Source organism: Ixodes scapularis, unplaced genomic scaffold (genome assembly GCF_016920785.2).
Source record: "Ixodes scapularis isolate PalLabHiFi unplaced genomic scaffold, ASM1692078v2 PGA_scaffold13__105_contigs__length_92229423, whole genome shotgun sequence".
Classification (NCBI taxonomy): domain Eukaryota; kingdom Metazoa; phylum Arthropoda; class Arachnida; order Ixodida; family Ixodidae; genus Ixodes; species Ixodes scapularis.
Genome location: NW_024609839.1, coordinates 58191013 through 58214494, shown reverse-complemented (window position 1 = coordinate 58214494; position 23482 = coordinate 58191013). Strand labels below are relative to the sequence as shown.

Here is a 23482-nt window from a genome sequence, read left to right as displayed (position 1 = left end):
ATACTATTCTAGAAAATTCCGAATGACACTGCCTGCACGATCTTCAACGAGGTAACCTACAACGAAAGTATCTATTGTACTTTCATACACCAGCGTGGTAATGTTTCATGTTCAAGACCGCACCTAGAGATAAAGAATACCAGTTTATTTCACCGTGACGTCATGTGATCAATGTTGGCAGGGACGTCCTTATTGGACAGGGGCGTGGTGACGTTTGGATGGGATTTAGCATGCCATAGAATCTATTTAGAGGTCGAAGTCTTTTCGCATCCATCGTCAGACAAACAGGATGTCAGGGAAGGGACCGCGGTCAGTCCTTGATGGAGCGTTTTTTTTTTTTTGAGTCCATTAAATACTGTTGTAAATCGACTTTTGTTTGGGCTAGTTGATTTTTACTAGACATGATTAAAATAGCGCAAACTTGACAAGGACAACAAAAAAGGCACACGTACAACAGGACTGGCGCTTACTTCCAAATAAGTTTATTTCATCATCAACCAAGCAATCTATACCATCGACAGCTGGCGATGGTATATATTGCTTGGTTGATGATGAAATAAACTTAGTTGGAAGCTGGCGATGGTATATATTGCTTGGTTGATGATGAAATAAACTTAGTTGGAAGCTGGCGATGGTATATATTGCTTGGTTGATGATGAAATAAACTTAGTTGGAAGCTGGCGATGGTATATATTGCTTGGTTGATGATGCAATAAACTTAGTTGGAAGTAAGCGCCAGTCCTGTTGTACGTGTGCCTTCTTTGTTGTCCTTGTCAAGTCTGTGCTATTTTAATCATGTCCATTAAATACTCCTCGTCGTCCGAAACCACTACCTTCAAGGCGAAGTGACAAGCCTACGGGAAAGTAATTTCGGGATCAAAAACTTCCACTTCAAACTTCAAGCTTCATCTCAGTTGGTATCTCTAACAAATGTGAAAATGTATTGCCGTATCAGTATTTCTGTATTTGTATTTCTGCTCTCCCTAATATGTATTCCTGTATTTCTATTTCCAAATACTTTTTGCCTCTATTTAAAATGTATTTCGGATACGTATCGCGATTTATTTTTACAGATGTATTTTAGTATCAGTATTTTGGCTACTATTTTAATGTATCCCAGTATTTGTATTTCCAAATACATTTTTGAGTATTTCTGCCCAATCATCGCGCGGACATCATTTTACAGTGATAGTCGCTACGGACTCTTCCCATCCCTGAAAATGACGTTCGTTGTTCATGTTGTAGCTGTTGATGTAGTTGTAGTCGTTTGTTGATGCTGTAGTTGGCTCAGTGGGGCGTACGGCGTCCGTCGTCGATTTTGCCGAATCCTTGAAAATGATCGTCCGTCGCCCTCAAGAATCGAGCCTGGGTGCGCTGCGCACGAAACGGAGGCGTTAGCACAGAACACCACCACAGCGTTATCCCGTTTTATCCTTAATTAAGGCTGGTTCACACATCTGCGTTGGTTGCATTCGCATGCAACCGGAACGATCGAAACGACGAAGTCACTGCGACGAGCGTTCCCCGTACACAGCATGGCAAGCGATGTAAGGCGTAGCTTCGCGAAGCAAACCATGAGTCACGGTTGTTGCGGTGTCTTCCTTCGTTACGGTTATTTCGGTTGCGTGCCAACGCAGCCGTTGCGAATGTGTGAACCAGCCTTTACGGTTTTTGTGAAGTACCCGATGCCCGCTGCATGCGCTCTTTCAACGATGGAGACAAAATCCCGTCGCCGCACTTTCAATGTCAAGAGCTCATGCCGCGAGAGACGCGCTTTCACGCGCTCAAAAACACGCACAAAAAAAAAAAAAAAAATGAAGCAGCGTTCGGAACAAAATGGTCAGATGTCTGTTGTGTTCCGAACGCTTTTTTGTTCACGCATCTCACGATGCGTGAACGCGCCACCGACGCCCAACGACTTCACCCCGTGATGTATCGCAGCTCTCGCTGTGACATGTAGTGTGGAGTAACGCGGGACTGCTCAATTTGTTACCCAGAGGTTGCAACGTAATCCTTCCAACCAATAAACACGTGTAAAGGACAACACCCGAACTCCGAACAAAAACCTTTTTGGGTGAATGAATCAAATCAAGAACCAGCGTGCTCAGCGAGTCAAAGCAAGTGTATTCATCCCTGGACGCATTCCTCCGGTCCCAGGGATTGTCCAGATCATTTAATCATCGTCACCCCACCTCCCACCATCCTTCCTTCCCTCTCACTCCTCGTCAAATGAAACCATTAACCCAGGTGTGTAGAGGACCTGTACGTTTCAAGAACAACAAAATGACGAATTGACGTCACGTAACAATAGTGTCATTGTCACATAGCGCCTACTGCACTACGCATTAAACAAGTAGTAGACAAGCGCAATGATAGCCTTGTGCGAGTACCAACTCGCCCAACTGACCACCCTAAAACAGCCGATAGCATTGTGTGCTGCCTGTCTGACTCTAAGACGGACGAAGACGCACAAAGCGGAAAACCTGCTTATATATTGAAAAAAAAAGAAAAAACTCACAATATGATCAGCGTAAGAAATTACGAACGAGGAAACTGCGATGCGGCAGTCAAGGTCTCATCCAGCCGTGCGTGTCCTTGTCAAACAGCCATCATCAGCTCCCAAACCACGATCCTTTCTTCTTGGATTGATTTCCGGGTTGCGCGTACAGTGTTTATACAAAACGCTCAGGAACTGAAACGCGTACTAACCCAGCAGAGGTATCCAGCAAATGTAATCGATGACGCTATAAACAAGGCAGGAAACCTCGACCGCTCAGACATCATTGGCAACCGAATAGAGCGTCCTCAAGAAAGCAGACAGTCTAACCTTATTTTTACGTATACAGGCAATCTTCCAAACATCAACAACATACTGAGCAAAAATTACAATCTTCTGTCACAGAGCGACCGCCTCAAAGAAATCTTTCCCGCCGCTCCTCGGGTCGTCTATCGACGCGGCAGGAATCTCCGGGACGTCTTAGTAAAATCAAAAACTACCACTCCCGCAAACCTAGGTTGCCGACCATGCCGAAAGCCCAGGTGTAAAGTATGCAAGCACATGTTAGAAACAAAGAACGCCACGAGCACAAATTCAGAGTTCACGTGGAACATAAGGGGTAGCTACGATTGCGGCACGTCAAACGTGATTTATCTCCTGCACTGCAATGTCTGTAATAAACAGTACGTCGGACAGACTAATTTGGCTTTCAGACTACGCTTTAACAACCACAAATGTCACGCACAAACACTCCCCGACCTTCCGCTCTCAAAGCACCTGTCTCTTTCTAATCAATCAAGCACATTTCTGTTGTAATTTTGGAATCAGGCTTCAGCACAAAAATTGAAAGAGACCAAAAAGAATCATATTTTATTTATAAGTTTAATACCTTCAACCAGGGCATTAATGAAAGTCCGGGAAGGCTGTTTAGTTTGCAGCTGGCTCGTTGGAAAGCTGATCCTCTCCGCCCTTGAGCTTCTCTAGATGCACACGCTGAAGACACTAGGAGATCTTTAAACTTAACAATCGATAGTTAAACCACATCCTAATGCGTTTAAGTCCGAAGAGAACCTCCAAAACGGATAAATGCGGCTCAAGCGGTTAATCTCAGGCAGGCATAGACTGTCACATCCTACCACTCCTTACCCAAGAAAAAATCCCCCAAAGTGTTAAACTTCGACCTCTAGCACAAAGGAATGTCACGGGATTTGGGGGCGTCGGGGTCACATGTATCCTATTTCTGGTTTGAAGACGAGCCACCCCTTCCCAACCCATTTTTTTTTTTTTTTGTACGAGAGGAAATAATCTCTTTACCAACAACATTTTTTTTTTTTTATGCATTTGCAGGTTTTGGTGCCCTCTCCTTTCTGTGTAAACTATCTGTTTTGTCAACGCTGTTTCTATTTCCTACTGCACTTTACTCCCTCTAATTTCTTCTTAGGGGTATATAAACATTCGCGGGCTGTACACTCGCTACCTGATGAAGAGCGGTCCCCGCTCGAAACGTCGTAATAAACTTCGAATTAGTAACTCCGACAGTACGCATCTTTGACTTATATATATATATATTTATATATATCGGGCGTTTTTCATCATCGTGCGGCAGTCTCTGAAAGATAAATAATTGAAATTATGATGATGATTGAACCGTACTTGATCGAATTAATCAATGTCTTACGAAACCACCCGAAAGCCAAAATAAACATCGGCGCCAAGAGCCTGGCGCCGCCGTTTATTTTGGCTTTCGGGGGTTTCGCAAGAAATTGATTCATTCGATCAAGTACGATTCAACCATCGTCATTTTTTTTTTTCAATTTTATATATAAAAGGCAGAAAAACGTACTTGAGACGATTGTTTGGAGTTTTGCGTGAACGTACACATTCCATAGGCTACAGGCTACCCACGCTTTACTGTATGTCTAAGTCGTTCCAATATTTTAAACTGAAAAGACACCTCGTAACCTGTTTTCTCAAATGTAATGTATTTTTTCGACTTTGCGTTCACTGACTTAGTCCTTCGCCGAGCATTTGGCGCCTGCTGTCCTTGTGGCTGCTTTTCCGCTTTCGTTCAGTCGGGTTTTCCAGTGTTGTACGTGTCTCCTTCTCCCCGGTCAGATTTAGCTGGGGGCTTATCCTTTGAATTAGGCACCAAATGAACGGCTTTTGTGGCGATAACTGTGTCGAGTCCATCGTGGAGCTCTTCAAGGAGCCCAAGTGTTTCCAATTAGCATAATCTCTTGACGCCGCGGGCCACGTGATGTAGCCAAGGAGTGTCAATATTTAGTCTCAATATGTTATAAGACTCCAAACAACCGTCTCAAGTACGTTTTTCCGCCGTTTATACTTTTTGGCATCCTGCGCTACGTTTTCTCTCTCTCTCTTGCTCTCTTTCTCTCTCTTTCTATATATATAGTGTTCCCTTCTTGCCGTGCACGCAACCCACGGCACCGGTTTGTCTCCCCCCCCCCCCTTTCTCTTACCCTCGCGTAGACACAGGCTTCTATAAAGATATGTAGGTGGGCACTCCGATCGACTCTAAGGGCGAGAGGCGACTGGGTGCATCGAACTAGGAAGCCACAACCGCTATCCTCAAAGCATTTCCAGGAACTGCACTGCTTCTTCAGGTATGTGTGCCGCACTGATAGCTTCGAAATTAATTTCGGTTGCTTTCAAAAACATTAATCATGGTCGCGAGTCACGACGTCTCCCCTTACGAAACCAGCCACCGTACGTTCAATGTTGTCAACAGATAAAAAAAAAAAATATCTACCCGGAAGTTGACGCAGTGTGAACTTCCGGGTACGAGGAAAAACACCAAAGCAGTCGAAGCTATAACTATAATCAAAGGAAATGTAAAAGTAATAACAAATACCATGTAAGCCAATACTGGCAACTCCCGCGGATCACGGGCGAAAAGTGATCGCAGCGCCCCTGGCGAGCTCGGAATCTCCGCTAGCAGACGAATTCTCCACAATGCATTGGTTTTGCCTATCTCCGTGCGAGGTGAGCAATGAAAAACAATTATCACGGTTATTCGCTGCTTTGAATGTTAAAAAGTAGGTTCCACTGCATGAGTCAAGGACATTTTCTTCGGGAGGGAAAGATGTTACAGCTTGTAGGGTGCAATTATCGGTCTCTCACGAAGAAAACATTCCGCCAGAAGACTCAGAACTTATGTCTGCCAGGCAAGACACGAATGTACCTTCGCCCTGTTTCTTTGAAAAGGGTAATGTAAAAAATGTTTTAGAACATTGCTACGTTTCAACTTTATTGTGCATATCGATCAGTTCTTTTTGTTGTTGCAATTTCAATTTCTCATGATTGTATTGCTTAAAGCCGTTTCGTCGAATAGCGAGCTGGCTATATCCCAATCGTCTGCGGATAAAGAAGCAAAAGGCGATTTCGAGCGACGTACCTTACTGCGATGTCAGTATGCTCTGGAAAAAGACGATTGTGCACATGCAAATCTGACGCTATTACTGAAACTAATAAAAGCCTAGTTACAAAAAAGAACAGCCGATGGACGGTCGTGCACCTCCTTCCATTTTTCAAAGTCTACTTTCTTTTTATGTTTGAGGCGACGCTACGCCGCCGAGGTCGTTCTTCCTCCTGCGTTTATGTTTTTTGCTTGCTTTTTTCTTTCATGGCGCTTACTTGACGTTCGAATCATCGCGTATTTTGCTTTGCCTTGTTTGGCTTAGTTTTTATTTTCTTTCCTTCGCTTCGTCGCTTACTACCACCGGTTCGTCTGCTACGCTATGCCTGGACATTTGGAGGGCCGTCTGCAACTTTGTTGTTGTTGTTGTTGTTGTTGTTTTTGTTTTTCCACTGTCGGTCTCTGATAACCTCCTATGTTCGCCTTCGATTGATTTTCTGATCCGAAATCTTTATATGTACTTTTTGATACTTAATAAATATATTAAGGAGTGTAAGCTCATTATACATTTCTATTCGGATTTTATTTGAGTACGCGGTCACGTCTGCTATGAGTCATCGTTGGTTGATCAACCGGCCGTCTTCGGGCATACACCAGCGCATACCTGGAGACGGCAGGCATGCCATATGCCTGCCATCTCCACTGCGAAAACCAGTTTTTCTGATGTGGTGGAAAATCCTCCTTCCGCTTCCCGAAAACCGAACAAACGTGAGTAATTAAGTTACATCAAATTAAACTTGAACAGCCATCCAAGTTTGGCTTCAAAATCGCCACTGACGCCTCAACAGACGAATATTTCACCAAACAAAAGTTCAGCTGAAAACGCACTTGAGGCCGCTGATCGACACTCAAAACAAAGGCACGGTGTGCAAGGATTGCCTGGACATGTACGCAAACAAGTACTGGAATGTGCTTTTGCACTGCTGCGCCAAGCGAACAAACAAACAACTTCCCAAAGTCATTATTATAATGCAATTAAATGCAAAGGTGCATCATCATTCGTCATTCCCAAAGTCATTGGGAAAAGAAAAGCGAAAGCAAAAAAGGTCACACACTGCTAGCACGTAGCAGATTGCAGCTCTTTTGTTCTTAGTTAGTTCCTACCAACGTCGCGAAAGCAAATAAACAACCGTGTAACGTGCAGCTGGAAAAAAAAAAAAAAAAGTTAAGCTCTTTTTTTATAGTTTTGTCGTGTATCTTCCGCTTTGCTTATTGTGGACTCAAAACCGAGGGCGAGCACCACCTGCTAAGTTTGAACCGACGCCCCGTGCGATCGTCGTCGTTGAATGTATGTATGAGAAGCGTTTATTGGGCAAAAGATACAACTGGCAGTTACGCTAGGGTAGGGCCAGAGGGGGGAGGGGATGTTGGGCTATTTGGGTAGAATCTAATTAGATGTCGTCTCCCAGGCCGGTCTTCTCTAGGTAGGTGAGGACACTGCCCAGGATGGTTTTTCTTCTCGCAGTCTCCCCGACCGGGTTGAGCCAATCTTGAAGCGTGGGTGGTCGGTCTTGTGGTTCGAGTTGTTCGAGTGTTGCGTGTCTTGCCTCATCGTGGTGTTTGCACTCCCACATGAGGTGTTGGATGTCGGCAGGAGTGTGCTCCTTACAGTATTTGCACTGGTACGGATCCGGAACAAAATCTGGATTTTTGCGAGCTTTTTTCTTGTCGTCCCATTTCTTGAGGACTGACGGAGTGATCGCTGATCCTGCTTGAAGCCTTCTTAGACGAACCGTTTGATACCTTTTGAATCCTGATGGCATTCCGTACTCTGCTTCTTTCTTCTTGTGTGCAAGCCTTTTCTTGATCGCATTTTTGGCGATGTCGATGGCTCTTATTGGGTCATAGATGCCAGGCCTGGGGTTTTCCTGTTCTCCGGTGTTTTTGCCTGGTGAAGAGTGGGAAGTCGTCAGGCCACTGCAGCAGAGGTTTGAACGATGAAGCTCCCTGGCTGCAGCGTTGACGATCTCATTTCCCTTAATCCCCTCATGTCCGGGAATCCACCTTATGGAGGTTTTAACATTCTTCATCTTGAGTTCAATGGCAGTTACTAGGACGTCTTTAATCACAGTGCTTGTTTCGAGGTGCGTTTTGCATGCTCTGATGACATCCTGCGAGTCCGTGAAGACTATTATCTTTGAGTTGCTCGGTAACGATTCGCCTATGTTTTGTAGCGCAGATGCAATGGCCCTGGCTTCTGCTTCTTTTGCTGTGCCGCAGGTAACGGTTTCCGTTTTCTTAATTTCCTCTCTAGGGACATGCCATGCTATTGCTGTTCCTTCATCTGAGTGAGCCGCATCGGTATAGCATACTGTGATGTTGGGATCGTCTAGAAGTACTTCCACTTCAGCTTCGTGTTGTTCAGCTTTCCTTTTTCTTCTTCCCTTGTTACCTTTGCCCATTTTTTGAGGGATGGGCTTGACCTCGGTCACAACAATTCTTTCCCAGGGTGGGAGGTGATCAGGGATTCTTCCTTCATCTTCGCAGTCTCTGTCTAGTAGCTCGCCAATGTAGCGTCCTTGTTTTGTATGCTTAAGCTTGAGGTTCTGTACCTCTTCCTGTTGCTCCGCCATTTCCGCAAAACTTGGGAAGGGAACACACTCGTGGAGTTTCTCTAGCTTGGTGTTCCTCGGGAGGCCCGAAATGCACCTTCGTGCTTCGTTTAGGAGGGTTTCCAATTTTGCCATGTGTTTCTTCTGTAGTCTGTAGAACCGCAGCCCATACAGCACCTTAGGTATGAGTGCCGCTTGTACGATGGTTCGGGCAATACGCTCTCCAATTCCTCCGAGCTTGTTTGCTATTCTTCTAATTATCGATAGCCCTTGTTTCCACGTGCTCGTAATCTTTCTGATCCACGTTGTGGGGTTCAGGCTGGAGTTCAGGTGAATTCCAAGAATTGTGTGTTCTTCGGTTTTGTTAATCTTGTCTCCATCGAAGGTGAGGTCTGGTGTAACATCTTTCCAGCCGTGGCCGAACACCATGAATTTTGTCTTCTCCGCAGAGGGTTTCATGCCGGCTTCTTTGAGGAATTCCTCGATTGTGGCTAGTCCTCGCTGCAATGTTTCCATTTGTTCTGCATTTGTTCCTGTGACGGTCCAGATGGTGACGTCATCAGCATATATTGTAAAAAAAGTCCGTCGATTTCTTCAAGCTCCCATGCAAGGGGAGCCATAGCTAAGTTAAAGAGAGCTGGCGATAGTACCGAGCCTTGCGGTACCCCTGTTTTGTTTTCCTTGGTGTTACTCTCATGGGTTCCTGCTTGATCTTGTATTTCCTACCCTGAAGGAAGGTTTTTACTAAGTTTAGCGGTCTTCCAACAATGCCTTGGTCTTTTAGCGTTCTGATTATTGTGGTGTGGGGTAGCGAGTCGAACGCTTTTTTTATATCTACTGTCACTAGCATCCTTGTCTGGGGGTGTTTTGGCTTGTGCTTTAAGATGCCTTCCCTGATAAGTAGCAGGCTGTCATGCGTTCCAAGATTTTTCCTAAACCCAGTTTGGGCAGGGTGGTAGATGTTGAGCTTATCTGCTAGCCAGTCGATTCTCATCAGCGTCATCCTTTCGACCAACTTGCATAGGGCAGACGTGAGCGATATTGGTCTCGTGTTTTGAGGTTTGTCAGCAGCCTTGCCAGCCTTTGGGATCGGCGTGACCCATGACAGCTTCCATTCTTCAGGCATTTTTCCGTTCTTCCAAATCTTATTGATTTCCTCTAGAAGGATTTTTTTCGTTTGATCAGGGAGATTCTTGAGCATGCTGTTGCTAATGGCATCTGGCCCAGCGGCACTTCGAGTCCTGCTCTTTTCAATCGCCGCCTCCATTTCCCACATTGTGAAGTTTGCATTGTAATGTTCCTCATCGTTGACCATCCCCGGTTCATAGATGGTTTCGCTAGGAACTTGTGCCGGTTGTGGAAAGAAAACGTCACCTGTCTCTTCCAGCACTTCTTCTATTGTTTTGTCGCTGTTGAGTGCGATGTTTGGTACTGTGTTTAGTTATTTTCTTTTGCCCAGCATAGAGTTGCATATCGACCACATTTTGGCGAGCGACGTGTGTTCGTTAAAGGATTCGCAAAGGTCCAGCCAGTTTGTCTGGTTCAGTTTGCTTGCATATATCTGTGCCTCTTTTGCCAGCTGGTTGGCTTCCTGGAGATCCTTCCGCTTTCTTTCTGCTCTATACATGTTCAGGTGTTTCACTCTTTTTTGCCACAATGACAACAGTCTCGTGTCTGGGGTGGGACCATTTACTTCAATGAGTTTCCTTACTGTAGCTTTTTGAGTTGCTTCCCGGAGCGCGTGCGTGAAATCGTTGATATCTTGAATTCGGTACTCAGTACATACAGCCAACCTGAGCGTGTTCCAGATGACTGTTTTCGATTCTCTCTTGCGTTTTTCGACTCCATTTTCTTTTACGCCTACTGTAATGGGGTAATGGTCACTGCCCCATGTGTCATCTTCCCTTCTCCATTCTGCCACGGTGAAGTTTGTGTTGATGGTGAGATCTGGCGTAGAATCTTGTTGCCGCTCGCTCTGTCCGACTCGAGTGCGCTCTCGTGGATCGTTTAGTAGCGTGAGCCCCGCGCTGCTGTACTCCTCGTAAATGTCTTGTCCCTTTTTTGTTTCATCATCATGACCCAGTCGCTGCGTCTCGCATTGAAATCACCACCGATGACTATATGGTGGTCATGGAAGTCCCTCATCATCTGGCTCATCCAACTATTGTCGTCGTCTGCGTTCGTCGGTCTGTAGTATGCAGATATTAAGATAATTTTCTTCAGCCCAAGAGTGGTTCGCACTGCCACCACTTCTTGCGTTTCTGTACACCACATTGATGTATCTAGTTGCTGATGCGGGTAGCTCTTCTTGAGGAAGACCGCAGCTTGCGCCTTGATTTTTGGGACTCCTCCGCGTACATGTACAATTGATGGGGAGTGAAATCCCCGGTAGCCTCTTAATCCTATGTTCTTGTCGCCAACTTCTTGTAGTAACACAGCGTCCCTTGGTTCGTCGTTCAGCTTCATATTGAGTTCCGCTTTTTTAGTATTGAGGCCTCGACAGTTCCACTGAAGTATGTTAAATGGCGTAGCCTTATTAGCACGCGCATTTGTGGGCTTACGCTGCATGCTGAGTTGGTAGTTGCATGTTCTGCGTGTTGAGTTGTGCTTCTTGTGCTTGTACGTGCCCGAGGGCTAATTCAAATTGCTGGCGTAATTGTTGTATCGCCGCTTGCATTTGTTGTTGGTGCTGTTGGAGAGCCTGTTTCAGGGCTTGAATTTCTTCCCCTACGCCGCTCATCTGTTGCGGTGCTCGTTCTTGCTGCTGTGCCGAGAGGACTGGAATCGCCTGCCTCTGTTCTTGTCGTTGTTGCGCTTCATGTCTACGCTGCTCTTCGGCTTGTCGTTTCTCTTCTAGTTCCGCCTGTCTCTGCTGACGAAACCTTTCTTCTTCCTGTTTTCTCTTTTCAATTCGCACCCGCATCGTCTCGATGCGCCTTTCCTTCTCGATAAGACGTCGTCTGATTTCATCCAATTCCTTGCACATTTCGTTAAGCTGTTCTTCTTCTGTCAAGTTCGAAGAGTTTACTTCGTGGCTTTTGTGGGGCCGCGTCATGTTGCCTTTCGTTTGAAGGGATTGTTGGTGCGTCTGCCGACCGGCCGTGCCCTGCGACAGCTGCTCGAGCGGAGGGAATTCCTCCACGTTTTGAAGCGGTAAGAATCGGTTCCCGTTGGTTCTACCTTGCCCTGTCTCACTGGTGCGGGGTGGTGTTGTGATCTTCTTGGTTTGCGTCAGCGGCGCTTTTGCTCTCTTCTGAAGACGCGTATCTGCATTTTTCTTGGCCAGGCAGCCGCCGTCTAGCGCCGTGTGGCCTGATACCTGCAGTTTACACAGTATGTGTCTTCGCACTGCTCCTCCTCCGGGTGTGTCTTACCACACTTCTTGCACCTTTGTTGCCCTGTACAGACTGCTGCCTTGTGCCCGAACCCGTGGCATTTGAGGCAAATGACTGCCGTCGGTCTGTACGTGTACACGTTGATCAGCCTGGTGTGGTAGCTTATCTTTCTAGGGATTCCCTCACCATCGAAGGTAAGCAAGAATGTGCACTTCTTGCCAATAGGTCTGGCATGAATTATGTTGTGGTAGTCGGAGTCGGAGTTCTCGACAATGTCTTGTGCCGTCGTTTCAGGCTTCATGCCGTGAATTACACCGCGAGGCATGGTGCCCGTAACCGAGCGGTAGGCGCATACCTCCACAATCCGGCCGTTGTCGGTAACAAGTGTGCCTTGAGTTGCATTATGTCCCTCGCATGCCTCTCGTCGTAGACTGTTACGGCAATCGTGTTGTTCCTTGGATTAACGACGTTCGAGAGCCTGTCTCGGTTACATGGTACGATGAGTACCGCTCTGATTTGATCAAGTAGCAGCTTGGATGAAATGTTCGTAATCCTGATTTGTTCTTTGGGCTTGAGGACAATCACCGTCTTTGGTAGGTCAAAACGCTCTATTCTCGTACCTTTGGCCGGCTTGGGCTTCTTGTAGTTGACAGTTGTCCACGGTGCATTCCCGTCAGCTTCGTGATCCTGTCGTTCATCATCGTCGCTGGGCTCCCTCGCCTGGTCTGTGTCCAATTCGTCCGCACTGTCGCTGTAGGCGTCGCTGTGAATGCGCTTCTTGGGGTGTATTATCCGTCGTTCTTCTTGCGGGTCTTCTTCCATCCCGTTCTTTTTGACAGAGGGCCGGTCAGCCCTCTGCCTCTCCTCCATCAATGCCAAGCGTTCGGTTGGTAACACTTAGGCCTAGCATCGGCGGCTTGCGAAGCGAGTTCAAAATCGCCAGGCTTGAGTATTTTACTCACCGCCTCTTTCTGGTGCTTCCCGCTGATTTCGGATGGCTTCTGTTCCTTATTTCAACATTTGGTTGCACGAAATCGGTAAAATATTACGTCAGACCTAGCAAACTAGCGGAGCTCGAAAAGAACAACTTTCCCGCGGGCGGACCTGTGTGACTGCTCTTAGGAGATCTTTGCTGGGTGATTTGTATTTTTGTATCGTCTCCTAACTTCTTCGTTGCCATCGCCGGCCGCTGTTCGCGACTGTTCTCCATTTCTTTTTATTTTCGTCTCGGATGGGGACCCCACCTTTTCTGCAAAGATCGGAACGTGTTTGCACGGTCATTTTTCTCGTTACTTTTTGTTTTTGTAATGCTGCAGAGACTGGTGCGCTTCCTCTGGTAATTTTAACATATTGTTTGCGCACGACATAATAATCACTTATTCGGGTAAGAAATTGTGACAACGCAGTTTGTAACGGATAAACAGTAACTTCTTACGACGTAGTTCGAGTCGCTAAACGCCTTTTTTCCGCTTCTCAGATGCGCTTCAAACGTGTGTGATCCCCCTCAGTGGCGTTTGAGACCTCTAAATAAACTGCTCTATCTTCGTTTTTCCGCGCGTCGTTATTTGTTTGTCGTTGCAGTTGCAATCAGTGGATTCCGCTTTGCAAACGGGTTGACCGTAATGCATTATTGCTTCAGATGTTGGGGTGAAGAAACGGGGCTCGCAAAGCTCAAGGACGTTGCGGAGCCTATACTTTTCCATTGCGTCGTCTCCTTCCGTAGACTCCGAGTCCGCTAGAGGCGCCACTCTCACGTTCGCCGCCGCTCCCATAGGTTTACGGAGGAGTTTCCAGTATTGGCGAAGCTATATCGTATTTGGTAATAATATTAATAAAAAAAGAAAACTGAAATTCGTGATAGCAAGGGTGAGCTCTACATTCTTATCCTTTCGCTTTTTTTTTTTTCTCTCTAACAAAGTTCGATGCATAGCTCGCCTGTTTATTATCACTATCTTCGATATATATCATCATGAGAGTTTTCATTTTGGGCGGCTCTTGGTTCAAAGTTCGCAGCCGCAGAAACGGTTTATTTATTATTGTTTTTTTTTTTTTTTTTTTTTTTTTTTTTGCTTTTTGATATTAGCAATATAGACGATTGCAAGCTGGGCGACTGGCCGCCGCCATGTCTCTGCTTGAGCAGGCACGCCCTTGCGATTACGAGCTTGCGAAAGCTACGTTCACCTGCGCGTTGCACGCGCTTGCATGCATGGGGCACCACTTGTGGCGCCAGCTTTCGCAAGCTCGTACTCGCACGGGCAATCGTCTATAGCAATCGTAGCAATAATAGTACGATCCTGCACACAGCGCGACACCATTAGCGCGAACAAGCAATCAAGAGGTCTTTTTTTTTTATTTTAAAATTTAAAGGCTCCATAAACACTATACTAGCGTGGAGGAAAGTGACTAGGCAGTACAGTAACGGCCGGTAAAGTTTAGTGCCCGTTAATACTGTATCGGGGTTAAAAAAAAAAAGCCTTGTGGTACGTGTTTGCCCTAACAGTGTTGTGAATTGTATCTTCGCGGAGAGTATGAGCGAAAAAATTAGATGGGGTCTTTTTTCCTGCGTCTGCGGTCTCTCGATTTGTGAAATAGTCAGAGGTATTGGAGCTCAACTTTGCATTTCATTACTAGTTAGGACCAGCGCTCTTTCAGTCTAAAAGTTTTTTTTTTTTCTTGCATGTCGAACTCGAATTTTGATCCCATGCAGAGAAACTGTAGCATGATTTATGAAGTATATTTATTTATCGAGGACACACCTATCTATGGGCCGTAAGTTATATGATATCCTGCGTGCCTATAGGATATAGTTCTCTCAAAATTATACTTTTCTAGACACGGCGTGCAAAGTGCTACCCCGGCCTCGCACCCTGAAGTAATTTTGTTTTTTTCCAGTGGCCTTAACCGTCAATTTTTTTTTCTCACTCGGAGCACTACGTGCTCGATCACCTTGCCGACGCAGGACGTAAGCGAAATGGGTCTCAAATTATCGACGTTGAGAGGTTTACCATGTTTGGGTATAAAAAACATTTTAGCCCGTTTCCACTCTGGCGGGACTGTGCCGCTGTGCCATATCTCGTTAATGAAACGCGTGAGATTCGTTATAGATTTAGCGTCTAGGTTGCGTAGGGTCTTGTTGGTGACCTCATCGGGACCCGGCGCCGAATGGGGATTGAGTTGAGTGGTGGCGTGACGGAGCTCGGCCTCGAGGATATCCGCATCTAATGCGGGGTTCCGGATTCCCGAATACGATTGCGATTCCGCGTCGTCCTTATTTAGGTTAACGTACTTGTCCTTCAGGGTCTCTATGAGTGCCCTGGTATCTCCCGGGAACGTACTGGCTACCTTGGTTAGTGTGTTACGCTGTACCGTCTTTGACCCCTGGGGGTCCACCAGGTGACGAAGGAGGTGTCGCGGAGCCCCAATTTGCCGTTGACCTGCAGGGCCCGTTTGCTCGAAGCGCTAACCGCGGCTAAAGTTAGCCGCAGTACCTAGGAGAGGGATTTTGAGATCACGTGACTGGCTCGGTAGGGATGCGGGGAAGCATGGCGGTGCCCCAGTGAGTGAGCTCCGGTCGCTTTGGAACTAATATGTCGTTGTAGCTGCAATATCGGGCGCGTTAGTCAGCAACGAATAATGCAGGAGGCTTTCGCTTTGCTTTACCTCACTTAAACCGCAAAGCATGGACAATGACATCGCCGCACTTTTTTACATAGTGTTTCGATTCTGGGCATTCCTAAGCCTAAATGAACGCGATAATTGTCGGCATGGCAACGTCTTTGGAAAGCGGATTGTTGATAGCACATAAAAGCAGACAGCGTCCCGACAGACTTTTTTCTAAATTATCCAAGCATCGCGAGGAGAACGCTGGAAGTGTAATTCTACGGTTCACACGCGCTGGTCTTCCTCTTATAAAAAGTTTGAAGTAAAAAATCATAATAAGGCTTTAACGAACGCGCGTGCAAAGCAAAATTTGTTTTATACTTTTTGCTTTAGAACGGTTACTACTGCAGACGCCAGCACGTGTGACGCGTGCAACTACAGTCGTAGTACAGTGTAGTCGTAGCATGCACCTCGGTGCTTGGATAATTTAAAAAAAAAAAGTCTGTTGGGACGCCGTCTGCTTTTGTGTGCTATCAACAATCTGCTTTCCAAAGACGTTGCTATGCCGACAATTATCGCGTTCATTTAGGCTTAGGAGTGCCCAGAATCGAGACACTATCTAAGAAAGTGCGGCGTTGTCATTGCTCATGCTTTGCGGTTTAAGTGAGGTAAGGCAAAGCAAAAGCCTCTTACACCATTCGGTGCTGACTAACGCGCCCGATATTGCAGCTACAACGACATATTAGTTCCAAAGCGAGCGGTGCTCACTCACTGGGGCACCGCCATGTTTCCCCGCATCCCTACCGAGCCAGTCACGTGATCTCAAAATCCCTCTCCTAGGTACTGCGGCTAAATTTAGCCGCGGTTAGCGCTTCGAGCAAACGGGCCCTGTGTTGATTGTCTAGCTCAATCGCGTGCGTTTCGATGTCCCTCTCTAGGCGCGAGATACGTTTGCGGAGCGGAGCGAGTCGCCTTCGCAAGGAGGATAGAAGCCTAGGAGAGGGCATGACGACAGCCGTGTAGCCTCCACAAGCCATGCTCCCTTGACGCCTCGCCTCTTTCTCATTTTCCTCCTTACTCTCCTCACTTACCACGCCAACGTGACCACATCACGTGACCGTAGCTAGCCTTCGTCTAGCTATGGGGTACTAGAATACACCACAGGCCAGCCTTCGATCTGATAAAACCTACTGGACGGAGCGCGCGCAAGCCTGCAAGGTGTCTTTCTACAGTCAACCATCCATCTCACACGTGACATGTCACGCGCACCAATAACCAGAAAGATCTACGGTCACGTTGGCCACAACATCGTTTAAACTTTTTATTACTAGGCTTCACCAATATTGCAAAGTGCCCTCTCCTAGTACTTCTAACCTCCTTGCCTTCGGGACTACATGGAGGATCAGGGCTTGTTCCCAGACTCCATGTTTGGCTTCCGCCAACACCTCTCGACGCAGGACATCCTTCTCCAAGTCCTCTTGGAGGTAATAATGCCGCGCCGAAACAAAAGGGTTTCGGTGGGGTTTGACTTGTACAGAGCCCTTGACAACATACGGCACACGGCAGTCCTGTCCAACATAAATAATTTGGGACTGGGCGAACGCTTTTTCGCGTACGTGCAGTCAGTCGTTCCTCGAAAACCGCACGATCGAAATTTTGGTCGCGGAACACACGTCAGACCACATATTCAGAGGGGACAGAGGCACTCCGCAAGGAGCGGTCCCGTCCCATACGCTCTTCAACATAGTCATGGTGTACTTCCCGAGTAAGCTGGCCTCAATACCCAGACTGGGTCACTCTATTTACGCAGACGACATCATGTAAACCAACAAGGGGAGTGACGCGGACATGGACGAGACGCTTCAGACAGCCATAGACGTCACATATGAATATGTCGCGAATTTAGGACTCGACATCTCTCCGCATAGATCCGAGCAGCTAATCAAGGACGAGAGCACACGTCTCACGGACACAGAAGGCTCAGTACAGCGATTGGACCTGAAGGTAGGCGACCAATTCATACCGGGGGTCAGAACCATTCGAATACTAGGCTTAATCTTTCATTGCTTCAAACCAAACACGGACGTAATGCTAAAATTCACTCGATCACCCACCAGACTGTTCGAATCATCAGACGCATATCCAACAGGCGCGGAGGAGTAAAGGAAGCAGACATTGTGAGACTCATCAATGCTTTCGTGGAGTCCCGCTTCCCCTACTCCTTGCCGTATCTACAATTACGAAAGACCGACAGGGACAAATGCGATCTGCTTCTCCGGTCGGCGTACAAATCGGCACTGGGCCTGCCCCCCCAAACAGCAACTGTCCGCCTTATGGCTCTAGGACTACACAACACAGTAGACGAGCTGCTTGAGGCTCTGCTCAGATGCTGCGCCTGGCGGGCGACCGGACGAGCGGTTTTCGAAAGGCTCGGCATATCTCTAAATACTGCATCTCTAATCGTGCCGATACCAACCGAAATTAGATCTCGGCTCAGGATCCCACCCTTACCCAAGAACATGAACCCGACCTTCCATATTCAACGCCGCAAAGCCCGAGCGGAGGCCCTTCACAAGCTGTACGCTGGGCGTCCCGACGTATACTTCGTAGACGCGGCTAACTACAGCGAACACCTGGACCGCTATGCCCTGGCCGTGGTGGATGGGACGGGGCGCATTGTAGTGATGGCCTCAGTCAAGGAGGATTCCCCCACCAGAGCGGAGGAAGCTGCAATCGGCCTGGCCCTGAACCACGCGTCCGAGTCGTTACGCACCATAATTTGTGACTCCAAGACGGCCATTCTCAGCTTCAGCTCAGGTCGCATCTCTCGATCGGCAACAAAGCTCCTAACATTCAAGTCATCCATCATGCCTCCAATCACACACCCAATCACATTAATCTGGTCTCAGGCTCATGAGGGGGTCGGCGGTAACGAGGCGGCCCACGCCGCGACCCGAGATGCGACTCGCCGGGCCGGCACATGCGGGGCGGTCGGCGTAGCCGTTCCGATTGATAACGAGCCGAGGGATCTCCCATGGCATAAGGAACCACTTCGTAGTTTCCATGACATTACACAACACTACAAATTACAGCGCCAGATATACCCACCACCACATAAGTCACTCAACAGACGCCAACAAGTATTATGGCGCCAACTTCAGACGAATACCCTTCCTAACCCCGCGACACTCAGACACTATCTCCCGGACCTATACAAGGCCCGATGCACCAAGTGCTACGATCCAACAAAGGACGCCGACGAACACAACAAGGCCACGATCGAACATTTACTCTGGTCCTGCCCCGCCGATCCGCCTCTTCCCTCACACGACACTTGACACAACGAGACACTCAGTGGACGACCCTGCTGCTCAGCTCCAACTGCGTTATCCAACTCGCTGCGGTCACAAAAGCCGAGCAAGTCGCCGCCCGGCCCAGTCCGCCCGGTGTTATGACTGGCTTCCTTAGCGCTGTCCTGGAGTTCGCCTTCAACTGTTACCAACGGCGCTTGACAGTCACGTTCAGATTCCTGAGATCGGCCCTTGAGTCATTGGGCCGGTGGGGGCCTTCGAGGAGGACTCTAAACGCAAACAGAACGTCTCCCGGAGGCCACGAGACCATCTGGGACCGCCAGCCTTCGCAAGGAAAACACCGGCGTGCGTGTGCGTGCCTGTGTGTGTGTGGGTCTGTCGGTGTTGGGTTTCAGCAAGAACGGCGACTCCTTACATCAGCCACCGGAGCGCGGCAAGAACGTCGAGGGATGACATCATCTGCCCCTCGCTGAAAGAACACCTGGAAATTGCATCAGCCGCCCCCGCACTTCGGACACCTCGTGAACACTCGAACAGCGGGGAAGGCTCCTCTCGCTCCGCGGACCTTCTCGCTTTCGGAGGGTTATATAGCATGGGCTCAGAGAGCCCGAAGTCGCTGACTGCCGACTGCCGATTGCCGATTAACCATTCGACCATGCTACTTGTATATTCACTGTATATAAAAGTTCTACTTCAGTACTCCCACTCCAGGCCTGTTTCCTCGGGGCCATGCTAGCAGCGAGCCACAGCCCCGACTCTTGGTTCCGCGCCTGAGGTCGTCACCCTCCCGAACGCAACACCGGCCACTCTGCAGGGGAGGCACCACGCCGGCCGTGGGAGAAGGAACCCAACGTTCTGGATCTTATTAGTCGTTTATAAAGTTTTTTTCTCTCTCTCTCTCACTCGGAGCGTTTTTTTTTATTATTTTATTTTGATTAGTGTGAAATTATTTTATTACAAATCTTTAGAAAACATTGCTTTCCATAAAGCGTAAGGTTGAACGTCATAGATTGGCCTGTCTGGAACGACGAAGCAAAGCAAAAACAAGTCCTTCTTAAAAAAAAATATTTTCACATGCCGTCAACGGGTGTTATCACAAAATACAAAACATTGCTCTGTACGTAAAAGTAAAATCGACAACCCAGTTAGGACAGGAAGCAATTCGAAGCTGAAACCTGCACAACTGTTTGTTTCTAAACTGCACCACCAACTAACGCATTCTTCTACTAAAGTTACGAACGGAACTGGTAGTATTACTAACTAACTAAATACAATAAATTATAAAACGCGTCCGAGTATTCCCGAGCGTGGCACTCAAAAGGTTCAGGTCTGCTTCAGCTCGCATTGTCCGCGATAGTACGTGACGTTTTTTCAAGGCGTCCTGCATTCATTCACATATTCTTGTCTGAAAGAAGGCCAAGTTCTTCAGAACACAATCACCTTATCGGGTTGTGTCAGTTATCCACTATTGACGTTGCGCTCGCTCGAGAGTTTACTCTCAGCCAAGTCTGTGCACCGGTGTTGGGATTTCAGCGATTACGTATTGTGTCCCCCTTCGTAGCGGAGGAAGAGGAGCGCGGACGGATGGCTTCTGCAAAACCCGAGATCCTGAGGAAGTACCTGGATCTGGAACAGCCCGATGACGTGGTCTTTGTCACTTACGTCTTCGTGGATGGAACCTTGGAAAATGTCCGGGCCAAGACGAGAACGCTGGACTTCGAACCCAAGACCGCTAAAGGTACGCTCCAAGCAGGGAGCTTGAACATATCGCGGAATATAATTGTTCGAACCAATTCAGACGCCTTAATCCTAGCAAAAAAATCTCACTTTTGGGATTTCTGAGTTTCACGAGTTGAAGAGTAAATTGTAAATTTTAGTGTACAAGGAGGGCAGTTTCCGCAATGATCCACGTGTTTTCGGAGTTTGATACGTTGTAAGTGGTTGTCCGTTTTTTTTTCTCCGTCTTGGATTTTTTTTAAATGTACTTACCTTATTAGCCTGCTTGCGTTTTTTTTTTCCTTCCATTCATAATCCACGTGACGAATAATGGCCTATAGCACGTATATGTTTTCACGCACACTTTTTTTTCGGTATATAATGTCGTACCATTACTACATACTCCTTCTCGAACTGTTTGCGTTTTTAATGATAGCATTCTTTTTTGGTGCACATGGAAGGACATTTTCCCTTTCCAATAATCGCCTCCTGCCTACTACCATCTTTTGCCTGCTTTGCCGTGGAGCCCGTTTTGAGCACGCACACTTGCTCTCTTCTGCGTAATATCAGATGCTGCTTACGTTTCTATAGCCCAGTCGACTCTACACTTTTCGCCTGGGTGATAAGCGCTGAAAGGTACGAGAAGTTAACGAAAATAGAGAACCTTGTATTGCGGACCGGGTAACTAAACTATGCATCGCAGAAAGTTCAAACTTTGTGGGAATGTGACGCTAGCGGTTGGGATAGAACGCGAAAGTTTGAGAACATGACGTTACCTGGATCAGAAAAGATAATCGAGAAAAACGAAATTTCGCTATGAGCCAACATCCACCTATAAGACTAATGTCGTCAAAACAAGAATCAACTTTGTGGGCGCCTGTAGCACCTATTGCAGTGAAATAAACTTGCCAGAAAGAAAAAAAAAACATTATTCTTTTTCTTGTTGACCAGCGTTTTTCACTGATATAAATCTCGCAAGCGTTGGCAATATTATTTCTTGTTTTGACGATATTAGGCTTAGGTGGACGTCGGCTCATAATTAAATTTCGTTTTTCTCAATTATTTTTTTCTCCATGCAACGTCATGTTCTAAAACTTTGGCGTTCTATCCCAACCACTAGCTTCGCATTAGCACGGGGTTAAGGCTTGCTGCGATATACAATTTAGTTATTATCTGGGCCGAAAAACCCGGTTCTTTTTTTTTTTCGGAAACTTTAAGCCACCTCTTTAACGCTTACTATCCAGGCCGAAAATGCTGAGTCATTGCGCTGTGCACGAATGCTCGGCGTCTAATATCCACAAGAGAGAGCTACAGCACATGTTGAGAGTGTGTTTCACACTCTGAACACGCTGGAAAAAAAGATTTGCCAGAAAATATTTCAACTGACAAACTTTTTCTTCATCGCGGCAGATTGTCCCGAGTGGACGTACTGCGGGCTAGGAACGTACCAATGGGCGGACGCCAGCGCCAAGTCCGAAATGTTTCTGGTTCCCGTGGCCCTGTTCAGAGATCCATTTTTGAAAGGTCGGAATAAACTGGTACTCTGCGAGACCCTCCTGCATGACCGAAGACCCCCTGGTAAGCAAAGCACCGCTTGGCCAAACTGGACTGAAAAGGCTTTGCAAGCTATTCGTCGCCTCCAAGGTCACAAAGAATGGCAGAGTCCTAAAATACGACAGAAACGGCAAAGATTCGAAAACACTCCTATCGTTTATTAATAGTACTTTATTTACAAAAACAAAATATGTCGAATTACTAAGAAATTGTGTTTCATACGTGAAACGTTCTACCACTTCAAACGCTTAGCGATACTCAGAGTTTCAGACGCCAGGCGCCTACGTTCACGGCACTCTTCATCAGTTAGTTTAACGCGTACAGTGTACACTTGATAGCTGTTCCTAGAATGAAGCGGTACTACCGCTAATCAAGCTGATAAACCTGGCTATCTTCCAGAGCTTTCCATATACTCTTCAAACTCCTTTCCCTTAGTGCGCACAGGTGGTCGAGCTCCTTCTCGCTTACCTCACTCCTCCTCCTTGCCTACCCCTATGGTCACATGACCTCCCCGTTAACCAATCGGCGTCGAACCCCTCACTCCTCTTTCCCACTCGTCAACCAATCATTGTCGGGCCTCGATGCCACGATTTTATATGGGCTTCACGATGATGCCGAACATTTAGCCGAAGAACGTTTTACGTTAAAACAACCCGTAGCGCCGTGAACGTATGCGTTAATAGGAAATTGTAGTAGACCGTTTTTCTCCTCCGCTACGGTATCCCCGAAAAAAACGCCGCAGCTGCGCATGCGCGCCGCCAGCCTTATCTGCATAGTTCAATGTCTTGTGGAGGATTACGGAGCGCTATCCGGGAGCTTAGCGGGCTGCGGAAACGGTCTACTACAATTCCCCAATGGCGCTGCCGTGAATGCCTACAGCGTGAACGTATAGCTATAGTCGTCCTCACTTTAAAAGGCTAAGGCTGTTTTGCGCATTTTTTTATGCGCTGCGCGAAGTAGTTTTTACAAGATTTGGTTGTCAAAGAAAGAAGCATTGATTTTGGCTTTTGAAACGTGTACGCCTTGGTAAAATGACGTAAAGCTAATCTAAGATGCACCTACATCATGGGCGTACCAACCGGGGGGCAAGGGGGCGCTTGCCCCCCCCCTTCCCAGTTCTCAGAGTGTGGGGGGGGGGGGGGGGTGCAAGGCATGCGTCCCCCCCCCCCCCCTGAAAAAGCCGACACTGGACAGGGCAAACACTGGCCGGCGGCGCCTAAGGGATACCAATGGCACCACCCTCCGGTCCTGGGAGGCGGGGGGGGGGCTGGTTTGCCCCCCCCCCCCCCCCCCGACACACACACTCAAAAGCAAGTTGGTACGGCACTGACCTACATATATCTTAGTGCGACACAAGAAAGAGAAAATGAGTAACGTTACGCTAGGAGCCGAACTTGTTTTTACTACGGTTCTCGCTGTGAATGCGAGTATAGGATTCCGTGTTTTTTTGGGTCAATTTTCCATAAATTCCGGAATGTTTT

At 47.4% G+C, this 23482-nt stretch overlaps 1 protein-coding gene across 2 annotated transcripts in view; it reads left to right on the top strand.

Annotated features, from left to right (window-relative positions):
- The window catches only part of LOC115326195 (glutamine synthetase, mitochondrial), a 70180-nt gene that overhangs the window by 30500 nt on the left and 16198 nt on the right, over positions 1–23482 (top strand). Inside the window, exons 1-3 of one of the 2 annotated variants that reach the window (XM_040502076.2) lie at positions 5038–5121; positions 20293–20469; positions 21858–22025. In XM_040502076.2, the coding sequence (XP_040358010.1) occupies positions 20316–20469; positions 21858–22025 (322 nt within the window). In that variant the 5' untranslated portion in view covers positions 5038–5121; positions 20293–20315. Of the gene's footprint in view, positions 1–5037; positions 5122–20292; positions 20470–21857; positions 22026–23482 lie in introns of those variants that run through there. The other variant, XM_040213354.1, reaches the window with a different exon arrangement.